Source organism: Myodes glareolus, chromosome 18 (genome assembly GCF_982192425.1).
Source record: "Myodes glareolus chromosome 18, mMyoGla1.1, whole genome shotgun sequence".
In the NCBI taxonomy this organism is placed as follows: domain Eukaryota; kingdom Metazoa; phylum Chordata; class Mammalia; order Rodentia; family Cricetidae; genus Myodes; species Myodes glareolus.
In genome coordinates this window covers 53,994,223-54,017,798 of record NC_142043.1, presented here as the reverse complement: position 1 = coordinate 54,017,798, position 23,576 = coordinate 53,994,223, and the positions used below count along the sequence as shown (strand labels likewise).

At 44.2% G+C, this 23,576-nt stretch overlaps 1 protein-coding gene across 3 annotated transcripts in view; it reads left to right on the top strand.

Moving 5' to 3' along the window:
- Positions 1-23,576, top strand: part of Cabcoco1 (ciliary associated calcium binding coiled-coil 1) — a 96,270-nt gene that overhangs the window by 21,704 nt on the left and 50,990 nt on the right. For 2 of the 3 annotated variants that reach the window (XM_048451565.3, XM_048451566.3), the window contains one exon: positions 2,455-2,527. In XM_048451565.3, coding sequence (XP_048307522.2) covers positions 2,455-2,527 — 73 coding nt within the window. Of the gene's footprint in view, positions 1-2,454; positions 2,528-6,494; positions 6,690-23,576 lie in introns of those variants that run through there. The other variant, XM_085679722.1, reaches the window with a different exon arrangement.

Sequence of the window (23,576 nt, the reverse complement as noted above, 5' to 3'; positions counted from 1 at the left end):
TGGGCTTCAGTTTATCCCGGAAGGTCTGTTGATCCAACCATTGAAAGCCACACTTAACTGAAGAGATCAAGTTTTCAACCATAGCCCATGGCGTGTGCATTCCATGACTATTACTGGAGAGGTGTGAACCAATGGCTGTTCACCCCCCAGAGAACCAACGGACAGACCAAAGAAATAATTCTGCCCAAGTCTAGCTTAGTGAAATAATGAGTTTATTAGAATTACTTCCAGGAGCATGGGTGACTCAAAGACAGCTGAACCATCCCTGCTCCCTCCACCAGCAAGGGTGACAACTCATCAAAGCCATGTCCTTCAAGCCCCTGCAGATGTGACAGGTAGCTTTGTCAGTGACTTGCCCCTCTCCTGCGACTGTTTCTTATTGCTTATACAAGTTTGGAGAGAGGCCTCTGAATCTTGTCATCTTCTGGGCTTCTTGAGCCCCTGGTTTCAGGGTCTCTTCAGCCATGTAAATATTGCCATTCTAAGTCTTGTAAATCTCTCCTTCGAGGTGGGAATGTGGCTGTTAGGAGGAAATAGTCATGCAATAATATAAAACTTAACTTGTCAATAACATTACATTTCTTCAGATACCTTCACTTTAATCTAAGTGCTATATTTATACCTGTGGTCTGAAAGCACTACTACCAAAGCTTCATCTCAACGTGAGTAGGGGTGCTAGCCCACTGTAAGAAAATCACCCCTATACCCACTTCGTGCCAAACAATGTGTGACACCAGGCCAGACAGCTCGGACTGTTTATATTCCATCTTGCTTCAAGGTCTAACCTAAGAGGTGGATAACATCATCTAAAAGCTTGAGTCAGACAGAAGTCCAATGCAGGCTACAGCAACTGTATTCCCATGGCTGATCCATCAGCTGATTCTCAGATGAGGCACCTATTACCTCCCTGAAGAAGCTGGAGGGTGCAGAGAGACAGAGAAGGAACTTGGAAGTTCCCTCAGGAAGTGTCCCCCTTAGGCATCTTCCCCTGGGTACACATCCTGGTACTGGTCCCAGTCCTGCCTCCCTACTGCATCTTTGACCATCATAGCCAAGTCAAGGATGCTGTTTGCATTGCTTAAACTCCCTCTTGGCAGCCAGAGGACAGCTCCATCACTCCACATAATAAGGCACAGAGACTGGAAGATGATAACGTTTCAGTGGAAACGTTTTACCCTCTATTCCGTGTCTAGCGCAAGATGGACAAAGTGGTACCTTTTTCTAGTTCATTTACAGGATAGCAAGCTGGTTCCCAGGATAGCAGGCTGGTTCCCAAATCTGGCCTTCCTTTGATTTGTGTAACCCCAAATCAGTTATTGTCAGTGTGATAGTTTTGACCCTACAGCTTCCTCTAGGTCGCCCGTATAAAAGAGAGGAACGCTGAATTTATTTGTCTTCAGTTATTTATCACACTTTGCTAATCTTCCTGTGTTTTTCTAGCCAGCAGATCAAAGCAATGTCAAAAGCTAAGTTAGCCTTGTGAATGCTGATGAGGGAAATCAGGTATTCAGTGGCTGCAGAGAAGAAAGGAAACTTGACTGGGCCCACACAGCCACTACTCTTTAATGGATTGAGCTCCCAGGGAGGCCCCACTGCTAATGTAACTCAGAGGGGCCCAGCTGCCTGAGGAGTTCGCCATTGATTTCAAATGAATTGAAACTTTGATCCATTACAGCATCCAGGAGAAGCCATTATTACAGATGCTCTGTAGCTACATTCTTGCAAATGTTAATTTCTCAGTTATATTAAAATCAATTTTCTTAAATAGCAGAAGGCACCAGAGTGAAAGAGAACCACTAAGACCATTTTTTTTTGTTCTTGGGCATTTTGCTGTATTATGAGTCTATTAATTTTCCCAACCAGCAGGATGAGAATTAGAAAAATTCAAATATTGTCACAAACAGGATATTAGAAATCAGCCCTTCGGTAACATTTTTAACTCTCAATGATACATCGCCAAGCTGTGAACTTACTAGAAATATTGCTTTGCATGCACGTGACTTTGTGCTTTTGTAGCCTGTGGTCACTGACCACCTAGTTATCAGGTGAAAAAAGAAGAAATGATCCCTTTAAACGTCTGCCAGCCAGCCTTTGACACATGACGACACATCCTGCAGGGAAGTCAGACGTCTCCAAAACAAATCTTATACCTTACCAAGTCATTTTTTCTGGTGTTCCTGGAGACTGATTTAATCTCGAAACATTTCAGCAATGTGTGGCGTAATGGATATAGAAACCCAGCCCAGTTCTTACCTGGACTAAGTTGGGTCTCGGGCAAAACACAGCTGATGCTGAGACTGGGTAGCTACCTGGAGTGGCAGCTTGTTTTGGAAAGAAAGAGATGGATCTCGCTCCCTCTGTTTACTGTCTCTGGCTTGGCCAGTTCCCTGAGGATATTTTCTTCAGATATTTTCTCTCCTCTCACGCTAGTTGCATGTCTGTTCTGTGTTTCAGCTTATTGCAGCACTACAGGCTCTATGAGTTTATGTTCTACTCGACCAGAGAAGAAATTGTCATAGGAACTGAGGTGAGTAACGTGGGACAGAACCACTTAGCCCATCTAAATCCAGCATGGCTCAAAGCAACTTCTGGTCATGAATGCTGACATGTTAATATAGCCTAGAAGAAATGAAAAAAAAAAAAGAAGAATTATGCCAGGTAAGTTTCTGATTAAGAAAATAAGTTGTCTTTGGGTGGCAGGAGTGCCATGAATTACATATTCAGGCATCTGTGGATTGTTTGACAAAGCTCCCTTAAGTAGGGTTCGCATGTCTCCGTGCAAAGAAAATCAGGAACCCCTCAGGTGGATTGGCCCGGCACAGTCTCTTCTGATTTTGTGCCGTTTTCCCTCTGTTCCTTTTGAAAACCAGCATCAAACCTCACTTCTCCACCTAGGCAAGCTCCCTCACTCACAGCATTGTGTCTCCAACAAAGGATTTGGGCTCCTTCACTAAACACAGCCTCTCAGGGGTTTCCCCCTTCATTTCAACTGATCTCCTCTTGCTAACTTTTGGCTCCGTTTACACAAACATCCATCATCCTGTGGATTTCTCAGTATTTCCTGTGGGTTCGTATAGCCAGGCAATCCAACAGGGATGTTCCCCCAGGAGAGGGTCATCTGCTACTCTTCTCTAACATATGACAGCCTGGAGCATCATATAGGACACAGTCCTCCTGAAATCAATCCCAACCAGCCAATTAGGTGTCAGATGGAAGGTGGGAGGTGTTATAGTCCGTGATCTACGGAGAGAGACGAGGGAACCTTCTCAGAAAAGTCACATGGGTGCAATTGCTGGGAATGAACCCTGAGTGGGAAACCAGCTCAATGAGATGAAGATGTTAGGAGAGCTTCTCCCATCATTTCCCTGTCTTCTTCTGCAGTTGCACTGCCTCCTTCATAGAAGGACAAGGGACAGGCAGAGCCATGGCCAGAAAAGTGGATAGGAGATCCCACCGTCGACCCACCTTTCCTCACCTTAGGCGCCAGATGGGATGACTCTAACCCGATCTCATCTACTTAGGATAACTTGGGTGGTGACAATACTCGGACATTAGTAGAAGTAGATATTTACATTCACGAAGAGCACACCTGGCAATTTGTCCCCTGCACTGTTCCTCTGCACTCCAAGGACAAGGTTAGACAACATCCGTGAACATGGAAAAGTAGTATGGGTGAAGTAGACAGAGGCTGGCTTCTTTGTTGGCTAGTGTGTTTTTTCCATATGGTCAGAGTGACAAGGTCTACTTCAGGGAAGGATGTGGGTCTTCCAGACACTCGTGGACTTCTAAGGGACCAACAAAAGCAGGAATTGTGTTAGGGCATTTGGTAGCACCTTGGAAGTCGCTGATGACTTTTGGTGCATTTACCTAGTTTTTAATTAAAGGAAAAGGCAGGGTTCTAGCCTACTACTGTGTGGCTGTTTGCGCTGGTCTCAAAGCTCTGGATTCAAACGAGGTAACCCCAACAATCCCCAGCATGTTTCAGATGTAACAAGCTACAACACACCAATAAACGTGAGTTTCTTTCTTAACAGTAGAAGGAGGAGTAGAGCGAAACGTGTACGCCTCTATTCATAGACATATCCAGATCATAAATGAAAATGGAAAAAAAAGACAGAGAATGCCCCAGTTTTCAGCCACTGATTAAGCAGCAGACCCAGGAAATGCTGGTCAGTGGCTGCCAAACAAAAAGAGAGAAGCCAAGTATCACTGAGTCCCTAATAGAATCGTCGGAGTCCATCTGAGTTGATCCTGCTGGATCTTTGAACTGTTCAGAATTCTGACTGTTCTCACACTAACTGTTCATTTGCTGGCAATACGGAGGTTCGCCTGCGTGTTGGGGGTGTCGTGGGACTGCAGTGAGCTTACCTGGCTGTTGGATAGAAGATGAAGAATCCAAAAACATGAAAATAAAAATGTACAAAGGAGAAAGGATAAAAATGACTCAACCCCAAGTGCACTCTGGCCGCCTTGTTGGGAGCATGTGATATGGCGTGGGCGTGGTTTAAGTGTGTCCATCAAAGATTCTTGTTGGCTGCTTGATCCCCAGTGTGACACTGAAGCTGAGGGAATCATAATGGGGTGGTGCCTAGGGAGAGGATCTGCGTTTGGAGGGGCAGCCTCAGAAGGGACTGCGGGACGTAATCTCTCACTGGTATCTATCTTATCCCTTCCACATGCCCGTGCCATTGCATCATTGGCTACCATGCTCCCGTGAGGACTTCACCATAGCCTCACCAGAGTGAGCAACTTGCAATTAAATTTATAGGAATATGAAATGAATTAACTCCTCTTCTCTGTAAAGTTAGCTTTGAGTAGTTCATTACGGTAATGGAAAAATAAAAAAAACAGAGCCCAATGTGCCCAAGTTCCAATAACCAGGGAAATAAACCAGTACAAGCGGAGTTTAGTTGTAAGACCATCAGACATCTGAGCACAAGCTAGCTATGCATTTGGTAATGACTCTATGCTAATTTGTGTAACTCATAAAAATGTCATCAGTGTTTTAAGGGTTGCGAATTCGGTTAAGTGGGGGAATTTGAGAGAGGGCAGAATTATTTTGCATTGCTCAAGTGGGCTCAGAAACAATCATTAATTACCTCAGAAGAGAACCGGGAAAGGAGATGAAATGGGGAGACTTAAATAATGCACATGTGGTTTCGAAAGAAGAGGTCCGGGCTCAGTCAAACACCCTGGCATCTCTCACGGGAAGGCCCGTGACTATGCTGATTTCTTAACATTAGATGAATATTATTGCTCATTATCCTTATTAAGAAATTTAGATAGAAACTTAATGAATGTGTAGATTTCTAGCACATGGCATATGTGAGTATGTAGGAAAACAGCATTTAATATCAACTGCAATAACTGTCTATAGGTTAGTTTTCCACCTTATACAAAATTGTACAGTGAGTTCGGCTCACTCAAGTCCCTTCCCCAGTGGTAGACACATGCAGCAATAGCAGCCTAACCTTTCCACTGAAAACAATTAGCAAAACAGAACAAGATACATTTTTAATTTAAGTATTTGAGATCTCTGCTACCATAGCTCAAAACCATCATGAATCATTATGGGGCTGGAGAGATTTCTCAGCAGTTGAGAGTGTGTTGCTTCTGCAGAGGACCCCAGCACCCACATCCAGCTGTTCACAAGTCTCTGTAACTTCAGTTCTAGAGGAGTCTGGCGCCCTCTGCTGGTCACCACAGGCACCTGGACTCACCTCACATGCACATGCTCACACACATACTCATATATGTATCTATGCATCTCAGAGGTAAGTCTGGCACTTGGTGATGCTTTCTTTCTACCCTAGCTAGCATCTGCCTATTTTTAAAGGATGCTAAAGATACTTAGAAAATAAGAGAAGAGTCTTTGGTGGACACTTGAAACATTAAAAAAAAAGTGAGATAACCCCAAGAGCTGTGTGCCCATACCCCAAAGGATTGCCTTAAAATTCTCTGGAGTATTTAAACCAATTTTGTACTGCCCTCCAGAAGATGGCAACAATTTCCCATAACCAGTACCTACCACATATTGAGGTCACCAAGCACAGAAAATATGAACAGACTGGAGGAGGTCTTTATGGATGGAAGTAGTCAGATTTAAATAATTAAACTAAAGAAAAATATGTTCTTCAAAAACTACAGGATATTGGATTTTGGCAGAGAAGGTATCTTGGAGACAGGGTCACTTCTTGGCTTAGATCTCCTTGACGGTTAGACTGGGTGACCAGCAAGCCTGGGAGCTCTGCACATCTACCTCAAGCACTGGAAGTGTGTCACCACGCCCGGCTTCTTACGTGCTTCCAAGGATCAAACTCAGGACCTCCATCTTGGGCAGCAAGCTAATTATCCACTCACCTATCTATCTCCTTAGCCCCTAAAAGGTTCAATCTTGAAGAAAATGTTTGCTCTCTGGTTCGCTGTGGTATTCTATTGGCAGCCATTTGCTTAGCACAATGTAAGGCTACTTGATTGTCTTCTGTCTCTCACAGTTCCTGTTGAGAAGCCAGGTGTTCATCAACTTCCTGTGGCATCTCCGAAAGGAAGGTTTCTTTCCTCCTGTTACTGGTTGCGCCACCCTCTCCATACATAGGTATGGATTTATTTGGATTGGGGGAATTTTCTTTTTGCTGGTTTTAAAATTATGTGTCCAAGGAAGGCAGCGGCTATGAACACAGAGCTAATGAAAGAAGGAAGAGAACACTGAAATCAACCCACAGTGCTCAGCTTACACTACAACTATTAAAATGGGAGAAATAGGTGGGAGGAAACATTTTGTCTTTAATTTTTGTCTTTCATGTGGAACAAAACACCTGAGTTTCTATTTTTTTTTTTTTTTGAGACAAGCTATCACTCTGTAGCCCAGACTAGCCTAGAACTTGAGATCCTCCTTCCTCAGACTTCAAACTCCTGTGATTACAAACTGGTGTTTAATTTTTTTCGAAGATTTTTTTGGGGGGGGGCTGGGTGGAAATTGGTTTGTTGAAATAGAATCTCTTTCACTTTGTAGTCCTGGCAGGTTTTAAATACATTCACGGTTTTTCTGCCTCGCCCTCCCAAATGTGATTAGACTTTGAGCCACCACGTCAGGTTGCTTGACTGTTTGATGAACTAAATCCAATTTTTTAAGTCACTTGGAGAAAAAGAAAACACTTGGAAATTACCAATGGTGATCAAAATACTTCACAAATAGTTCATATAATAAAATATGTAAAAGAAAGTCAGACAGGAGAAATATGGGGAAAAATCCAGAGTCTGTAGCAGCTAAATTTGGTCAAACTGGGGGCTGCAGAGATGGCTCAGTGGTTAAGAGTACATATTAGTCTCGTAGGGTACCAAAGTTCGGGTTTCAGCATCTATTTCAGTGGCTCACAGGCATTTCTAACTCTGACTCAAATATAGGATGCCCTATTCTGGACTCCCGGGACACCATACCCATATGTATGTGTGTGTATACAGACACACCCATAAAAATAATTTTAAAATTGCCACATAAGGGGCTGGAGAGATGCCTCCGATGTTCTAAAGGCTGACTGCTCTTGCAGAGTACCTGGGTTCAATTTCCAGTGCCCACATGGAATTTAGAACCATTATTACAACTCCAGAGTCTCCAACAACCTTCCCTGGTCTCTGCCGGCACAGGCGTGTGCTTGGAGGACAGGCACAGGCAGACCCAAAACATAAAATTAAAATTTATTTTTAGCTGGGTGTTGGCAGTGCATCCCTTTAATCCCATCACTCGGGAGGCAGAGGCAGGCGGATCTCCATGAGTTCAAGGCCAGCCTGGTTTATGGAGTTAGTTCCAGCTAGGGCTGTCACATAGAGAAACCCTATCTCAAAATATAAATATAAATATATATATATATATACATATATATATGTATATATATATCCAAATCAAAAGGGAAATAATTAAATAAAGAAATGAAATGCCACAGAAAGCTACAACATCTCTAGAAGGAGTACCTTTAGCTAGGCATGGGATGTGATTGACCCTAGAAGGAAAATGTGAATTTGGGAGTAAGAGCAATATGGACAGTATCCCGGGACTTATTTTGAAGGCAGGCAGACGTGAAGATGTGCAGCCGTGCACGTGACAGGAAGAGGACAGAAAGACCTCATGGTGAACGTTGCTATGGTTTGCCTCCAGGTAGCAGAGCGTAAGCAGGAACTGGCTGGGAAGGAGAAAGGGACATTTTGCCCTGTCTGCTCCAGATTGATGCTGGTACTTCACCATGTGACTGCCTTTGCGTACCACTTGTCCTAGAAGAAAGTAATTCTGAGCTGATTTCTGAGAAGGCACAGTTTGTAAATTAAGAGCAGGTGTACGTTCACAGTCGCCATCAGCATCTTGGCAGATAGACAGCCGGCCAGAGAGACGTTACCCGGAGTTTTACAAGAGAAAAGCTAAATGGCAAAATGATTGGTGCATTCTCAGCCCATAAATTTAAATGCTTTACAACCGTTCTGCCATATTTAACTTTTAACTGCAAGCCGGGTCTGGCTGAAGAGTCACTTACAGAGCGAAAAGCTGGCATTCTACTGTAACGTCCCGAATTTTCTTCTACAAAAATAAAATCGGCTTCCTGAATCATGAGCTGAGTGTCACGTCTTAAAATATTGGTGCAGTTCAAGTCCAGCCGAGTGATGACGCAGCAGATCTCAAACCACGGGCCTTCTCAAAGGTCGTCATGCGTGTGCACATGCACACACGTGTGCTTAAACACACGCAATAATACGTGTACACATGTGCTTTGGGGAGATGAGAAATTTCACAACATTTAATACGTTTCAGTAATTCCCCAACTTCTGAACTGAGATGGCATGGACAGTTGGAGGGCTAACTCCAGAAACCAGCAGGCTCACTCCTCGGCAGGGGATGCTCAGACACTCGGATGCTTCCCCAGGCCCCTGGTGTAGCTCCATGGAAACAGTACTGCACGCTGTAGAATGTGTGGCTACAGGGCAGGCAATAGCACATCCCATGGAGCCGCTGGCAGAAACCCTGCTTTTCTGAGCGGTGCGGTGCCCAGATATGACTATTATCCATGTGATAGATGTACAGAGATATTTAAAGAGAATCATAAATACACCTAAGTGTCTACCTTGCCTGGAGTTATACTTTGGCAGACTTTCAAATCCCAAAATAATACCACTTAAGGTCAGCAAATACAGGAATTCGGAGCTCTTCCAGCTCAGCGGATGTCAATGGGATATAATTTCATGTTCTGAACACATACTCTTCAGTAAAAACAAAATCAAGGAAACATTTTTTTCTCTCTTATTTCAAAAGTCACTCAGATTATGGGTGTTAATGATATTGTAACTTGAGGGGGGAAATAACAAGACAAAACCATAAATTTTCTTTTATTTCTGTAAAGTATAAAGTTCAATAAACAAAACAGGAAACTTACATAACAACCCTTGTATCCGCTGTCTTAAGGAAACGTGAGCGGTATAAACAGCATTCTAGTCTGGACAGATTTGGGAAGGCAAGAGGCAATTGAAGGGTAGCTACAAATGTCTTTTTTCTTCTTCTTCTTGAAATGAAATTCACCTATTAATAATTCACAATACCTTGTAAATCCAGCTCCAGGGGATCCAACGCTCCCTTCTGGCCACTTCTGGCATCTACAATCACATACACAGACCCACACAGAGACACATAAATATATACACAACTAAAACTAAAATAAATATTTTAAAACAATATCCAAACTACCACAAATGATGTTTTTAATCTTGAACGAGATCTCTGTCTTGAATTAGCCCATTAGCAAGCTGCTGGGAGAGAACACCGCACAGCGTGTAATTTGCCGTTTGACCCAGCGGAATGGGGTGTGCTGAGAAAAATCTATCAGAAATTGTGGTGTTGAAATAACTTTATCTGCTCTGCCTGGCGTGTGTGACAAAGTGACTGGAGAATCCTATCACTTAAAGAAAGTGGTCGATGCTCCAGCCTACAATTCATCAAGCTTCCATCTCGCCCTTTTCCCTCCAAGCTCTGAAAAGTAATCATCCTCCCTTAAATATCAATCTTTTCAGAGAAATTTGGGGGAATTTGTCTCTAGCCAAACAATTGATAAATGGCAGGTGCATAATTTTAAAGATGGTTTCCATAGCGGCTCACCTGGCACTTGAGCTCCGGAGCCTGTCACTCAAGTGTTCCTGCCCTCCTGGACCACTGTAGCATCCATCTCGGCCACTCTGTGACCTGGCCTTTGAATAAGGCTGGGCTTCTGGTAATTGCATTTTCCCACTCTCCTTTGCCTGGATGTAGAAAGCCTCACTTACTGTCCAACATTTCTCTGCCGGTCCAAAGTGATTATTCCTTCATTGTGCAACTTGAGAGATGTTTTTATTGAAGGAAGGAGAGAGGGAGGGAGGGAGGGAAGGAGGGAGAGAGGATGGAAGGGAGTGAAGGAAGACAGACAAGGAATTTTTTTCCAATGCTATGTTTCTTTCTTCAACATTCACTCCCTTGCTGGAGATCACCATCCCCGTGTTACGCCTTCGAAGCTGACTTCTTAACTCTATCTCTCCATGCAGCTAATTATAGACCACTGAGCGGCCAGAGCATCAGGCATTATTACCTCTCTTGGTTTGCCCCATGCAGGCACTCTCTACATTCTACCTGTGCTCAAAATTGGACCAAATTAAGTGATGGAAAATAATGGGAGCAGTCTTTCATTGCCTGATTTAAAAACACCACATTTGCAAAATACATTTTTGTGTATCCAGTGAAAAACCTAAGTCAGTCTTTGAATTATAAATGATCATCCACTAGGTCCTTTACCAAGAGCTTAGAAGCGGTTCTTCAAATAAAGTGGTTCTAGTATTCATGTTTGATTATGAAAAAAAAAAACTTTTATATGGAACACCTTGTGAAATGTTGGAATACAGCTCATTGTAAGTCAAGGCACTCAGATCCCAAATGTCTTTGCCTATGTCAGAATCTTAACTTATGTCTGTGGCTAGCAGGTTACTCTAGACCAATTTAAAAATCAAACCCTGTAAAACAAAATTTGTGATGTAAATACATGGCAGAAAGGGAATAATACTCTTGATAGTCTCCCTAATTCCATTTTGAAAATTAATACAAAAGACTTGTGCTGAAGAAACCACCAAAAGCATGTCTATGAGGCTGTAGAGGTGACCCTGCAGTTGAGCGCCTTCGCTGTTCTTCTAGAGGACCTGAAGTTGGCTCACAGCATCCATGTCAAGCAGCTCACCCACCTGCAATTCCAGCATCAGGGTATCTGATGGCCTCTGACCTCTACAGGCACCTGCATGCACGCGCACAAACTCTAAAGCAGACAGAGGCACATACACACAATTAAAAATATGATAATCTTTTTAAAAGCCTATTTACACAGGAAGAGCCATAAATGGCCAATAAAGTCATGCAAAGATTTTCACCATTTTCAGTTCTCAAGGAAAGGCAAATTAAAGGCCCTATGAGGTGGCCGTGGTGTTATGAGCATGTAGGATTGTCACAATTTTGAAGCAGGCCTGGTCAACATGGTGAGTTCTTGGGGAGCCAGGGCTATCTGGGACCCTATCTCAAATCTCCCACCCCAGAAAAAGAAAAAAATGCCCATCGAAAGCCTGACATTCTGAGAGGTTCCAACTGCAGCACCCTGCCTTGGGAGAACGTGAGGACAGGCACTTTCCCTCTGGACCTGCAGGAAGAGAAATGCTGCAGCGTTCCCGTGACAGCTGGGCGACTGTGAAACATGGTCACCCTTCATGCACGTCTACACTTCCTACGTCTACACTTCCTCAGACAAGGGGCGGAAATATGAGTGTGTGTAGTTGCCTGCAATATGGAAAAAGGTGACATAAATTGTGACATACCTACATGCCCTTCATTAGAAAGACAAATCTCGGAGTATGTGTGTATCTATGTGTGTGTGTGTGTGTGTCTGTGTGTGTGTGTGTCTGTGTGTGTGTGTCTGTGTGTGCATGATGTCGGAGATGCTTCTGTATTTCTGTTGCTTTCATTGGTTAATTAATAAAGAAACTGCTTGGCTTGATAGGTCAGAACATAGGTGGGTGGAGAAGACAGAACAGAATGCTGGGAGGAAGAAGGCAGTGAGGCAGACACCATAGCTCTCCTCTCTGAGATGGACTCCAGTTAGACTTGTCCCGGTAAGCCACAGTCAAGTGGCAATACGCATTAATAGAAATGGGTTGAATCAATATGTAAGAGCTAGCCAATAAGAGGTTATAACTAATGGGCCAGTCAGTGTTTAAAAGAATACAGTTTCCGTGTAATTATTTCGGGTAAAGCTAGCCGGGCGGGCAGCGGGAAGCGGCCCACTGTTCCTTTTACATATGCATGCACATACTCAGGATGGGAAGGTCTGTGTATGGATATCTGCACCTGTGCCATGGAGGTAAGGAGAGGGTGTTGGATGCTCTGGATCTGGAGTTATAGGCAGTTAAGAGCTGACCCTCATGGGTGTTTAAAACCAAATTCAGATCCTCTAGAAGAACAACAATTATTCTGAAATACAGCGCCATCTCTCCAGCACCCATCTTGCACCTCCTGTTTCTTCTCCGTGTCCTCTGGCATCTCTCCTGTGCCTAGACTCACCTCTTCCTCTCTCTGCCAAGAAGTTCCACCTGGAGTGTCAACTTTTACCATGTTCTCCTCCTTACTTCCTGAATCTTCCCACGGGTTCTAAGTTCTCAAATCCCAGGAAGGGTTTCCGAGCATGGATCTAACTTGCACTCTTTTTTTCCTTCTGGCCCCTAAGCCTTATGAAATTAACACCTTCATCTCATCCTATCGTTTATCTAATTTACTTGCCAAACCCCAGGCTAACACAGAGGATGCTAATTGCATCTCCCTTTCTTGTTCCAATTACTCCTGTACATAAGCAGGATCCTGCTTTACACAAACAAAGCCCTCTTGTCTGCCATCTTGGCTTCAGATGCCTTTCTAACTATACACAGCAAAGGCCAGACAACGTCTACTGCTGCTTGCTGACAGTCTCAACCCTTGGGCACTAATCTCCAAGACTGTGAAATTTCCTCCAAACCTTTAACTGTGTTCAGGGCATCTCTGTATCAGTGGTATGGACCCTGCTCATCAAGCAAGGATGCTACCTTATGCCACATAGACGAAGACTGTCATCTTGGAATTGGTCTCACAGACACTCCTCAGACTGATGGCTCAGCCTTAGTTGTAGGCCTCACTCTCCATAGCAAGAACTCTGAGACCACTGCCATAGGACAAAGGGACACTGACATTCACCACACAAGAAAAAACGACTCTCGGTATTTCCTCCACGGATGACAGATGCTCACCCCTCCATCTTCTTGGTTTTAGCATACTTTGCTGTCCATAGCCAGAACCATGTACCCACTTCTGCCAGCTCATCTTTGGTTCCATCATGCCCCTGTTTGTGCACCAGTTATGCTGTGTGACAAGACTTTCTGGGGAGACACATGTTCATTCTCTCCAAACAAGGAGCCCACAACCGACCAAAGTGCTGACACCACCAGCGTCCACCTTGGTGAATCAATGGGTTTTATTGGGATCACTTACGGGAGTATGGATGAAGGTTTATGTACAGGAGCAGAAATGACTCAAAGACAGCTGCATCACCAAAACCCACCCCATAGGGGTGACAGCTCACAAAGCTGGGAACCTGGAGCACGCCGCAGAGCCTGCAGGCAGCTCAACAGGATGGAGAGCGTCCTTACCAAGAGACTCTGATCCAGGTCTCTTTAAGCAGCTTGGATGGTTTCTGCTTCTTCCAGGTTGCTGCTCTGGACTCACAGTCTTCTTTGACGCTTGGGTAGTCTCTCTTCTGAGGCAGACTCTTAACTTTTTTTAATGGACTTTGGCAGGGAGGGGCCTACTGAATCTGGTCAGTTATAGGGACTTGCCATAGTTATTTTGAGTTGTTTACCTTCCTGCTTAAGGAGTCTCCATTACTGTGGAATGTTTTGATACTGTTTCATAATACACCTAGAGGACATATCAAATTGCTGATAGCAGTCGCTTTGTGTTGACCACGTACCAGGTAGCCTAGCTTCTCATTGGCTCTTGTCTCTGGATCCTGAAATGGTCTTCAATAGCCATTGTGAAGCTGTTTGATGTTAAGAGTGCAGACATCAATGTCCAAGTTTTACTTCATCCTCTTTATTTTCACTGCTCAGCATGATGACTTGGCTTGCACGCTATGAAAGTGCCCGTAGTCTTTTCAAGAGCTGCATTTCATGGTCATGTGATTGGGCAGCCTGCTTTTCCCTAAGGCCAAAGGTTCTATTGCAGATGAAGATTTCATGGCTATTTAAGTAGAAGCATCTTGTTATTTTCAAGTTGTCTAAATCACGCAACACGAAGTATAGGCAGACTTTTCTGTACCACCTGCCAGTTCCCAAATAATCACACAGAGACTTATTATTAGTTATAAATGCTCAGTTGATAGCTTAGGTTTATTACCCACTAGCTCTTACAACTTCAAGAACTCATCTTTCTTATCTACCCTCTGACATGTGGCGGTACCTTCATTCAGCATGGTATGTTCTTCTCCTACTTCTCCTGAGTCTCCTTGAGACCTTCGATCTCCTCTGTCCTCCTTTCCAGTGTTCTCTTAGTCCGGTTCTCCAACCTAACCTTATCCCACTTAGCGATAGGCCAGTCAGCTTGTTTATTAAGCCAATCACAATGACATGTATTCACACAGTAGAAAGGAATGTTTTCCACAATGAAGGGCGTACAGAGCAGTGACAACAAGATCTGCAAAACAAAACTCGAGCCACAGGGATCTGTTGTCTAAAATATTATCTAACCAATAGATGGCAGGCTGTAGAGGAATGGATGCAATTTGAAAAAAGCCGAGGTCTTTCTGTTCTGTGATCACATGACCACAGACTCCATCAGTAATCCCAGATTCCGCTGCCAGGTAGAGCAGACTTTTCAGCGTTGCCTGAGGTGTCCAGACATGCCCAAGGTAGGCTGCCTGGCATTGAGCAGCCCAGGTGTTTAAAGGAACATTTCCAAATGCTAAAGGGAAAGCAGTCTGGATTTGCTGTGAGCCAGAAGCCTCTGAGGTTCTCAGTCAATGTAGCAACTGTTTTCAAATCTGAAGGGGTGGTAACTTAAAAAAGGGACCAGTTTGGTCTGCCAAACTCCCAGGGACAAACCCAAACCAGTGGATCATCTAGGGGGGCGATTTGGACTAAATAAATGCTATCTCTCTGTAAATAATAAAACTATTCAAAACTGGAGGGGCAAGATAGGAACGAACCGAGTACAGGCCTTGTCAGGTGATAATTGATCACCTATTGACAAACTCTGAAGCTTCACAATGTTATTCTTGTTGCAATATTCTGTAAAAAAAAAAAAAGTCTCCAAGGACTTGGTTGACAATTGAGTTAGTTGATTTATCTACAAGTATAGGATTAGATATGCTATAGAACAGTCTTTCTGTATGCTGTGAATATATGCTTTCATTGGTTAGTACAACACCACTGCACACAACGGATGCTCAGTACAACATCACTGAACGTAACGGATGCTCAGTACAAGACCACTGCACACAACGGATGCTCAGTACAACACCACTGCACACAACAGATGCTCAGTACAACACCACTGCACATAACAGATGTTCAGTACAACACCACTGCACACAACGGATGCTCAGAACAACACCATTGCACATAACAGATGTTCAGTACAACACCACTGCACACAACGGATGCTCAGAACAACACCATTGCACATAACAGATGCTCAGAACAACACCATTGCACACAACGGATGCTCAGAACAACACCACTGAACGTAATGGATGCTCAGTACAACACCACTGCACACAACGGATGCTCAGTACAACACCACTGCACACAACAGATGCTCAGTACAACACCACTGCACACAACGGATGCTCAGAACAACACCACTGAACGTAACGGATGCTCAGTACAACACCACTGCACACAACGGATGCTCAGTACAACACCACTGCACATGACAGATGCTCAGTAAACATCTATGCACAACTTGACCACCGTTTTCTTTTGCCTTGTGTGAAGAAACCTATCCCTTGAGAGATGTCTTAATGACTCACTCATACTAGTTCAAAGAGATGTACCAAAGTGTTCGGAGCTAACCTTCCTATAACCTTCCTTCTGTCTTTAGCCTGACAGAGAAGGGGCATCTGCCCCTCACCTCTGACCCTGTTAGATACCGACTTACTCAACGCTTTTTTGCTTCTGCCATGGGAGCAGGTGCACACCTCGGTTCCCACGGAAGCACAGCTATGGTGCACTGACAGTGAAGCAAGGACTTTGAGGCACTAAAAATTCTCAGGTTGACCTACACAAGCATTTCCAAGGCTGGGGTGCCATACACAATCCTCTGCTATGTGGTTGTCACATTCGCTGAGCAGCTGTGTAGGCCTACCATCCTTCTAAATGCCTTGGGGCTTAGAGTCTGTGGTCATTGGTTTCCTGTACAGACCACACTTCTACGAGTCTGTGGTGTCGGCTCATCCAACAGCCCTGGTGGCTCATCATAAGAAGAGTGGCAGCAGAAATGGCCAGCCGTAAGAACGTAACCCCATGAGAATGTAATTCACAACCAAAGGGAAGATCGGGGCTAGTAGAATAAGCTGGATCAGAAAGGTTTCTGGCTTAGGATCGGTGGATGAAGAGATCTACTCTGAACCCTGTACTCCTGAGCAGCGATCACAGGATGAAGTGCAAAAACTGGGCAAAAATGCAAGGGAAGTCAAGTCAGCTAAGCATTTCTCCTATGCCTTGTTCCACTCACCCTCCCCCACAGCCGTAGGAGGTAGGCGCCACTTGCAAGACTACTGATCTCAGGGAGACGGCTGCATGCTGACCACTATCCCAGATGCCTCTGGAACAGTGATGACATCATTCCGAAATGAAGGATTGTGGCACCCACTCATAGGGTTGAGTCGTATATGACGTGTCGATAACCCTCAAAGGTTTCAGCAGTTAAAACACAAAATAGAACCTAGTTTAACTTTATTACCTTCCCAACATACACTCCTTAAAAATTAAGTATGGCATAAATAACATCGTAACCAAGTTATTTTAAATATTCATCATTTTTACAACCCTTTCAACTTCTTCATGCTTTCTAGCCAAGAGCCTTCTGATGGTCTCATTCACACAGTAAATAATGCTAATCTATTACGTGTGCTCCCCTTAACACACAGTGTGCAAAAATGGACACAGCCAAAGCGGAGGAGAGAAAGGAGAACGTGGTTCATTAGTCCCTGCTAAATAATGAATATATTTGAAATAATATGATCATTAAGTGCGAATTAGCATAACTGCTAGAAATGCAAATTTTTTCAAAAGTTGAACGTTTCCTTCACATAAACTCCTTGGCTAAAGTTCTGAATATTTAATTGTTCTGTTTTCACAAAACAAAGACAGACCAGCAATTCAACATAATGAGCTGTCTAGGTGAAAAAAAAATGTATAACACAACCTAGCTGGTATCTTCTGTTTATTCTTCTAGATTCATCCCCTCTCCTACCTTGCCCTGCTCCCCAGTTCCACTCTACGGGAACCCTCATTAAATAGGCTTCCTCCTCCTCAGGTCCATAGCTGGGTCACTGGGAACATGAACCAGAAAAGTGTGAGAAAAGTGGTTTTACTACCCACTGCCTGGCTGCTGGGTCACGCTGGCTTTGGAGAATCCTCCACAGATGACTGCAATCCCTACCCTGACCTCTTCTTGCTGGATAATGGAACCCGGTCTATCCCTGACTCTGTCGAGGCCAGGAATTAGCAGAGGTGCACCATAACATTGTTTTACCATGTTTGCAAACGGCCCCTTTACTCAATCTGCCTCTACACAGTTTTTCACTGTGTTAGGGGTTTTTTTGCTTGTTTGTTTGTTGCTTTTTTTCTTTCTTAGAAATTTGACTGTGATAAATGATACCAGGAGAATTGCTCAGAAATTGGCCTTCAAAATCTTCAAAGTAGAATCCTGAGCTGGGTTTTATATCTGGATGTTTGTGTGTGTGTGTGTGTGTGTGTGTGTGTGTGTGTGTGTCCCAGATAACACCATGAAGGAGTGGAGGAGAAGCTGCAGTAGACTTAGGATCTATGATGGGAGAGAACTGAGTAGGAGTTTGGGCAGGGTGGAGGTACTGGTGTTCATGTGGGACTTGGGAATGTGGCTCCATCACTCAGCAAGGGAGTCACTGTTCTGCTCAGTGGGTTGACTGACAGCTAAACTCACTAGCATCCAACAGACAATTAGGTCGATAGTCCCCAATACTGAAGGAAGGATCCTGCCAGTCCAGAAGTTGAATTCACTTATAAACTCTTTACTGTTTCCTGACCATCACTCCTAGCTATGCCCTCAACAAGATGTGAACTATGCCTGGGAGAGGGTCTTTACCATCACTCGCTGTCATGGCTTCCTTACCCTCGCAGATCACCATGGTCCTGGCTGTGCACTAGAATCCAGCACTTGAGTATGAGATGCTTGGAACCACATTTGCATTGGAGACCATGCTGAGGGCAGCCGTCTTCACTCGCCAGTCCGTTGACACATCTGTATTCGCCTAATCCTTAAATGAAATGGTATACTATTAAAGAGAAGGAGATACTAGGATGGAATACTTCTGGGGGTTTGGGGGTGTGCATTCATATGTCAGTACACACACACACAAGAGGTCAACAGCTAACGCCATTCCTCGGGGTACTGTCCTCAGAGTCTCTACTGAGAGAGAGTTTCTCACTAGGTTCTAACTTGCTGATTAGGCTAGCCAGAGGTCCACCTGCCTCCACCTCCCCGTGTCACGATTTCAAGCACTTGCTTTATTGCTTACCTTTTTCTGTGGATTTAGGGGGCCAAACTCAGATCAACTTACAATCAGGTAGTTTTAAGGGAAATTTCCAGTAAAACCAACACCAGTACCCGATAATGTGAACATCAAGACAGGCATAATCAGGAAATCAGGCACAAGGCACACAGAGCTGGTGGGAAAGCTTGGGTCAGCACTCCTCACACATTCTCGGGGACAACTCTCCTAAACTCCGAAATTCCTCTCTGCCATCAACAAAGCAAGAGGAATATTTTCCGCCTCCCATGGGAAACAAGACCGGGGGGCCTAAGAGGGAAGGGTGGCTCGGTGAACCCAGCAAGTTAAGCTGGCTACTGCAGCACCTGCAACCCAGAACGGCAGACTCTGTTGCAGACCTGGGAGTGTGGAGAGTTGCCTGCTAATCTCCACCAGAGCATTAATAGTTCCCTACCCAGCCCAGCCCCTTAGTATGTGAGCTGAATGGGATGGATGCCTGTGTTTGAGGAGGCTCCATGAGAATGGCCGCTGTGTCATCTTCTCTTTTCATCCGCCTGAATTTAATCACCGCCTCATGGGTCGCCTTTACAGTCAGGGAAACACTGATGAGCCCTCTTTGGGGTGGAGCCCTCTGTCTCGGTGCGTTTTTGCTGCCATGACGAAAATAACATCAGTTGGTGGCTCAGAAACAGCAGGAATATTTCCTACAGTCACGGAGGCTGGGAAGTCCAAGGTCAAAGAAATGGCCAATGTGGTGTCTTGAGACGCTCACTCTGTCCTTCATAGGTGGTACCTCCCTCCTGGATCTTCACAGGGAAGAACAAAGCTTCTTTTAAGAAGGCACTAATCTATCTGGGGAAGGGTTCTGCCTTCAGGACTCATTCACCTGGAAATGACCCATCCCAATACTGCATACACGTACTTCAGTATACATGTTTTAGTGGAAGGACACATTGAGACCATAGAAAAATCCTGTCCTGGAAGGAGTGTTACTAGACATAAATTGCATAGCAATTAAAATATGTAGAAATACAGAGTATGCCATAAATTTTGTTTCCCTTGCTCTTGTCCCTTTAGTATTTCAAATGCTGAATGCTTTGCAGGCTCTGAGATAAACATTTGTGATGTGCCGCTGGATGAAGCTCTCCTTTTGAGAGCCCACACGCTAGTCATTCCTTTTATGAAACTCTTAAATATCAGATTACTGCCCATGGGGTTGCAAAATATTTCTATGCCTTTTATGGTTAAAATGCTCCAAGAATTTGGACTCGATCCCACTTGTGAAAGTTACTGCAATAAATCCAAAATGAACAGACAAGGAAAATAGCTCACATTCAGCAGTTAAAACTTTGAAGAGGCGAGATCCACAGTTAATTCTACCCCTTGTGTTTCTGCAAATCGTACGAGACAGTTTAAAGCATTTACCCCAAAGAGGCTCACCTAATCATCCCTAATGGGAGACATCAACCCATGTCACTCAAGGATTATTCTTAAAAATGCACATATTGTCTGACTTTACTTGGAATAAACAAAAAGCTTAAATTAGATTATTGCTTAGACATAGAGCCATTAAACTAATATGAGGCCAGACATTTGGAATTACGTCCGTTTAAGAGAGTCACCTTGCATTAAATCATGGCTACAATATTTGCATTGTTTTTAAGCTTTATGCCCAGGCCATAAAAACTCAGTAAAAAAAAAAAAATTACAGTAGGTGCACACAGTAGGTACACAGTGCTTTTATACAAATTCCGAAAACCAGAGCCGTCAAAGGAATCTATTTTATATACAACGGTGAACATGAATGCCATTAAAGGCAAAACACCCGAAAATTTCAGAGGTCAGTAAAACCACTAGTGCCCTGCTTTTTTCTTTCAAATGGAAGCAAAATGTCCAGGAGTTCACATCTCAAGGGCAGGTCAGTGACACCCCTCCTTTACGGCTTTACCCTGGGACTCCAACACTACACCAGGGCCTGGTGTGTAATAACTTGAGCTGATGGGGGGGGCACTTTATTTATAGATTTCTGTGTGCTCAGCGGCTTTGCAAAAACCCGCATTTTGTTTTAGATGAAGGGAAATATTTGCACAATAAAAGCTCTCCTTATCACTTATCATTCAGCCATGAGGCCATAAGTTCAGCAGGGGTGGGCAAGCATGCATCACAGTCTGTGAGACTTGATGAGCACCCCAAGGGTTAGAGAGTCAGGCTTCTGCACCCCAGAGGCAGAGAGGTTTAAGGACATCGTTTTCTTACTTGCCAAAAATGAGAAGAAATTTGCCCACTGGCTGTTCTTCCACTGAGCTCATTGTGGGTGGTTGTTGCAAACTTTGTTCGATGCTACAAACATCTAATTCTAATACAGTGTTATTACTGGAGATCTGAGATGCTGACTCTTTGTGTGTGTGCAAGTTCACATATGTGTGCATGTATGTCTATGTTCCTATGTGTACATCTGTGTGAGTGTATATATGCCATCTGTGTATGCCTATGTGCATTCATGTTTGTTTGTATGTCTGTGTGTGTCTGTCTGCATGCCTATTTATGTACATGCATTTATTTGCTGTAAGTGGGTGCATGATCATGTCTGTTTGGGTGTATATCTGTGTGTCTATGTCAGATTATATCTATGCCTTTGTGTCTCTCTATATTATTATGTGTGTGTGTGTAGACACTGACATTGAGACAGAGATGGCCACCTTGTGATGGTAGGCTCCTTAAGGTGCCCACAGGATAGCTGGGAGCCTACTTATGTGTGTATCTATGTCTGTATGCTATATACCCAAAATGTGTATGTGTGTCTATGTTTGCATGCTGTATGCCTATATCAATGTGTGTGTGTCCACTGTCTGCCTATGTGTGTGTCTATGTGCTATGTGTGTGTCTGTGTACTGTCTGTGTCTGTCTGGTGTCCGTGTGTACATGTTTGTGTGTATGCGATCTGTGTGCAGTCTGTCTATATGTGTGTCTAGGCCTGTATGTTGTCTGCCTCTGTGTGTGTGCTGTCATCTTATGTGTGTGTCTGTGTATGTATGCTGTCTGTCTATGTGTGTGTCTGTGTGCACTGTCTGCCTATTTGTACATCTCTGTGTGTATGCTGTCTGACTGTGTTCATATCTTTGCACATGCTGTCTGACTATGTGCATGTCTGTGCAGACACGGTGAGACAGCAATAGTAAACTTGTGATAGCTTCTTTAAAAATCCCTCAGAGCTCACTGGAGGGACTATCCCTGTCATTGCACAATCTGAGTCTCATGTGTTTGAGGTGCTGTCTATCCTCATTGAATATGCAATCAATGCAAAAAGGTGCTCACTCTCCAAATAGTAGAAATATGTTAACAATAAAGCTCCATATTTTTCAAGTGTAAAAAAATACTTCATTCAAAACTTAATCATTTTGGCTTGTGTGTCTCTCATTCTGGTGTTGTAACTAACAGAACATTCTCAAGCAGTAAAAATAGAAAGGAATGATTCCCAAGGTCCATCTCAAGGCCTTGGATTTTTCAGGACTATCAGGACCTACAATACTGTCTTAGTTTGAATTCCTATTGCTGTGATGAAAAATCATGACCAAAAAACAACTTGGGGAGGAAAGGGCTTCTTCGGCTTACACTTCCAGATCACTGTTCATCATCTAAGGAAGTCAGAATGAGAAGTCAAAGAGGGCAGGAACCTGGAGGCAGGAGCTGATACAGAGTCCATGGAAGGGTACTGCTTACTGACTTGCTCCACATGGCTTGCTCAACCCAGGACCACCAGTTCAGTAGTGGCACTGCCCACAATGGGTTAGGTCCTCCCCCATCAATTGCTAATTAAGAAAATCCCCTATAGCTTGCATACAACCCAATCTTATGGTGGTGTTTTCTTAACTGAGGTTGCCTCCACTCAGATGGCTCTAGCTTGTGTCACGTTGACTATAAACCAGCCAGCACAGGGAGTGGAATGTGACAGGTTTGGATGTAATTGGTTTCATAATCTTACAGGGAGCAATACCAGTATGATGTGTGACTTTGTTGGAGGGGGTGTGGCCTTGTTGGAGGAAGTTATGTCACTATGGGGGCGGGCTTTGAAGTTTCCTTTGCTCAGAATACTCCCCAGTGTCTCAGTCAACTTCCTGTTCCCTGCAAGATGTAGGAATCTCAGCTACTACTCCAGCATCACATCTGTCTGCAGCCACCATGCTCCCCATCATGACAATAATGGACTAAACCTCTGAAACTGTAAGCAAGCCATCCCAATTAAATGTCCTCTTTATAAGAGTTGCCAGGGTCATGGTGTCCTTTTGCAGCAAAAGAAACTCTAACTAAGACCTTAACTTAGGCCAAAGCAGCCAGGGTCAAGGTGGCGAAGTGGCAGGAAAAGGCTGCATGTGCAGGAAAAAGGTTGACATGGCAGAAGTGATCTGCTCCTGGTACTGGCTGGCCTGGGCTGTGACCAGTGGCTCGCCCATCCTGGAAAGAATGTCTACACAGCAGAATGGAAGCTTTGGCACGAGCCAGGCCACAAGGCAGCTGAAGTTCAGAAACCAGAGGAAAGCATGACCCTGGAGCGCAGCTTTGAGAGTCAGGGGTCAGCGGTCAGCATCTCACCTCAGGAAGTCTGAAACACCCAACCCAAGTCAGCTCAGTCCATGACTGAACGGAAGCAATCTGCCCCCGTTCCCGCCTGTCTGAGGGAGATAACAAGTCACTGAGCCATAGACAACATCAGCTGAAGAAACTGTGTCTGGAATCAAGAAGAGAAAAAGAGGAGGGAAG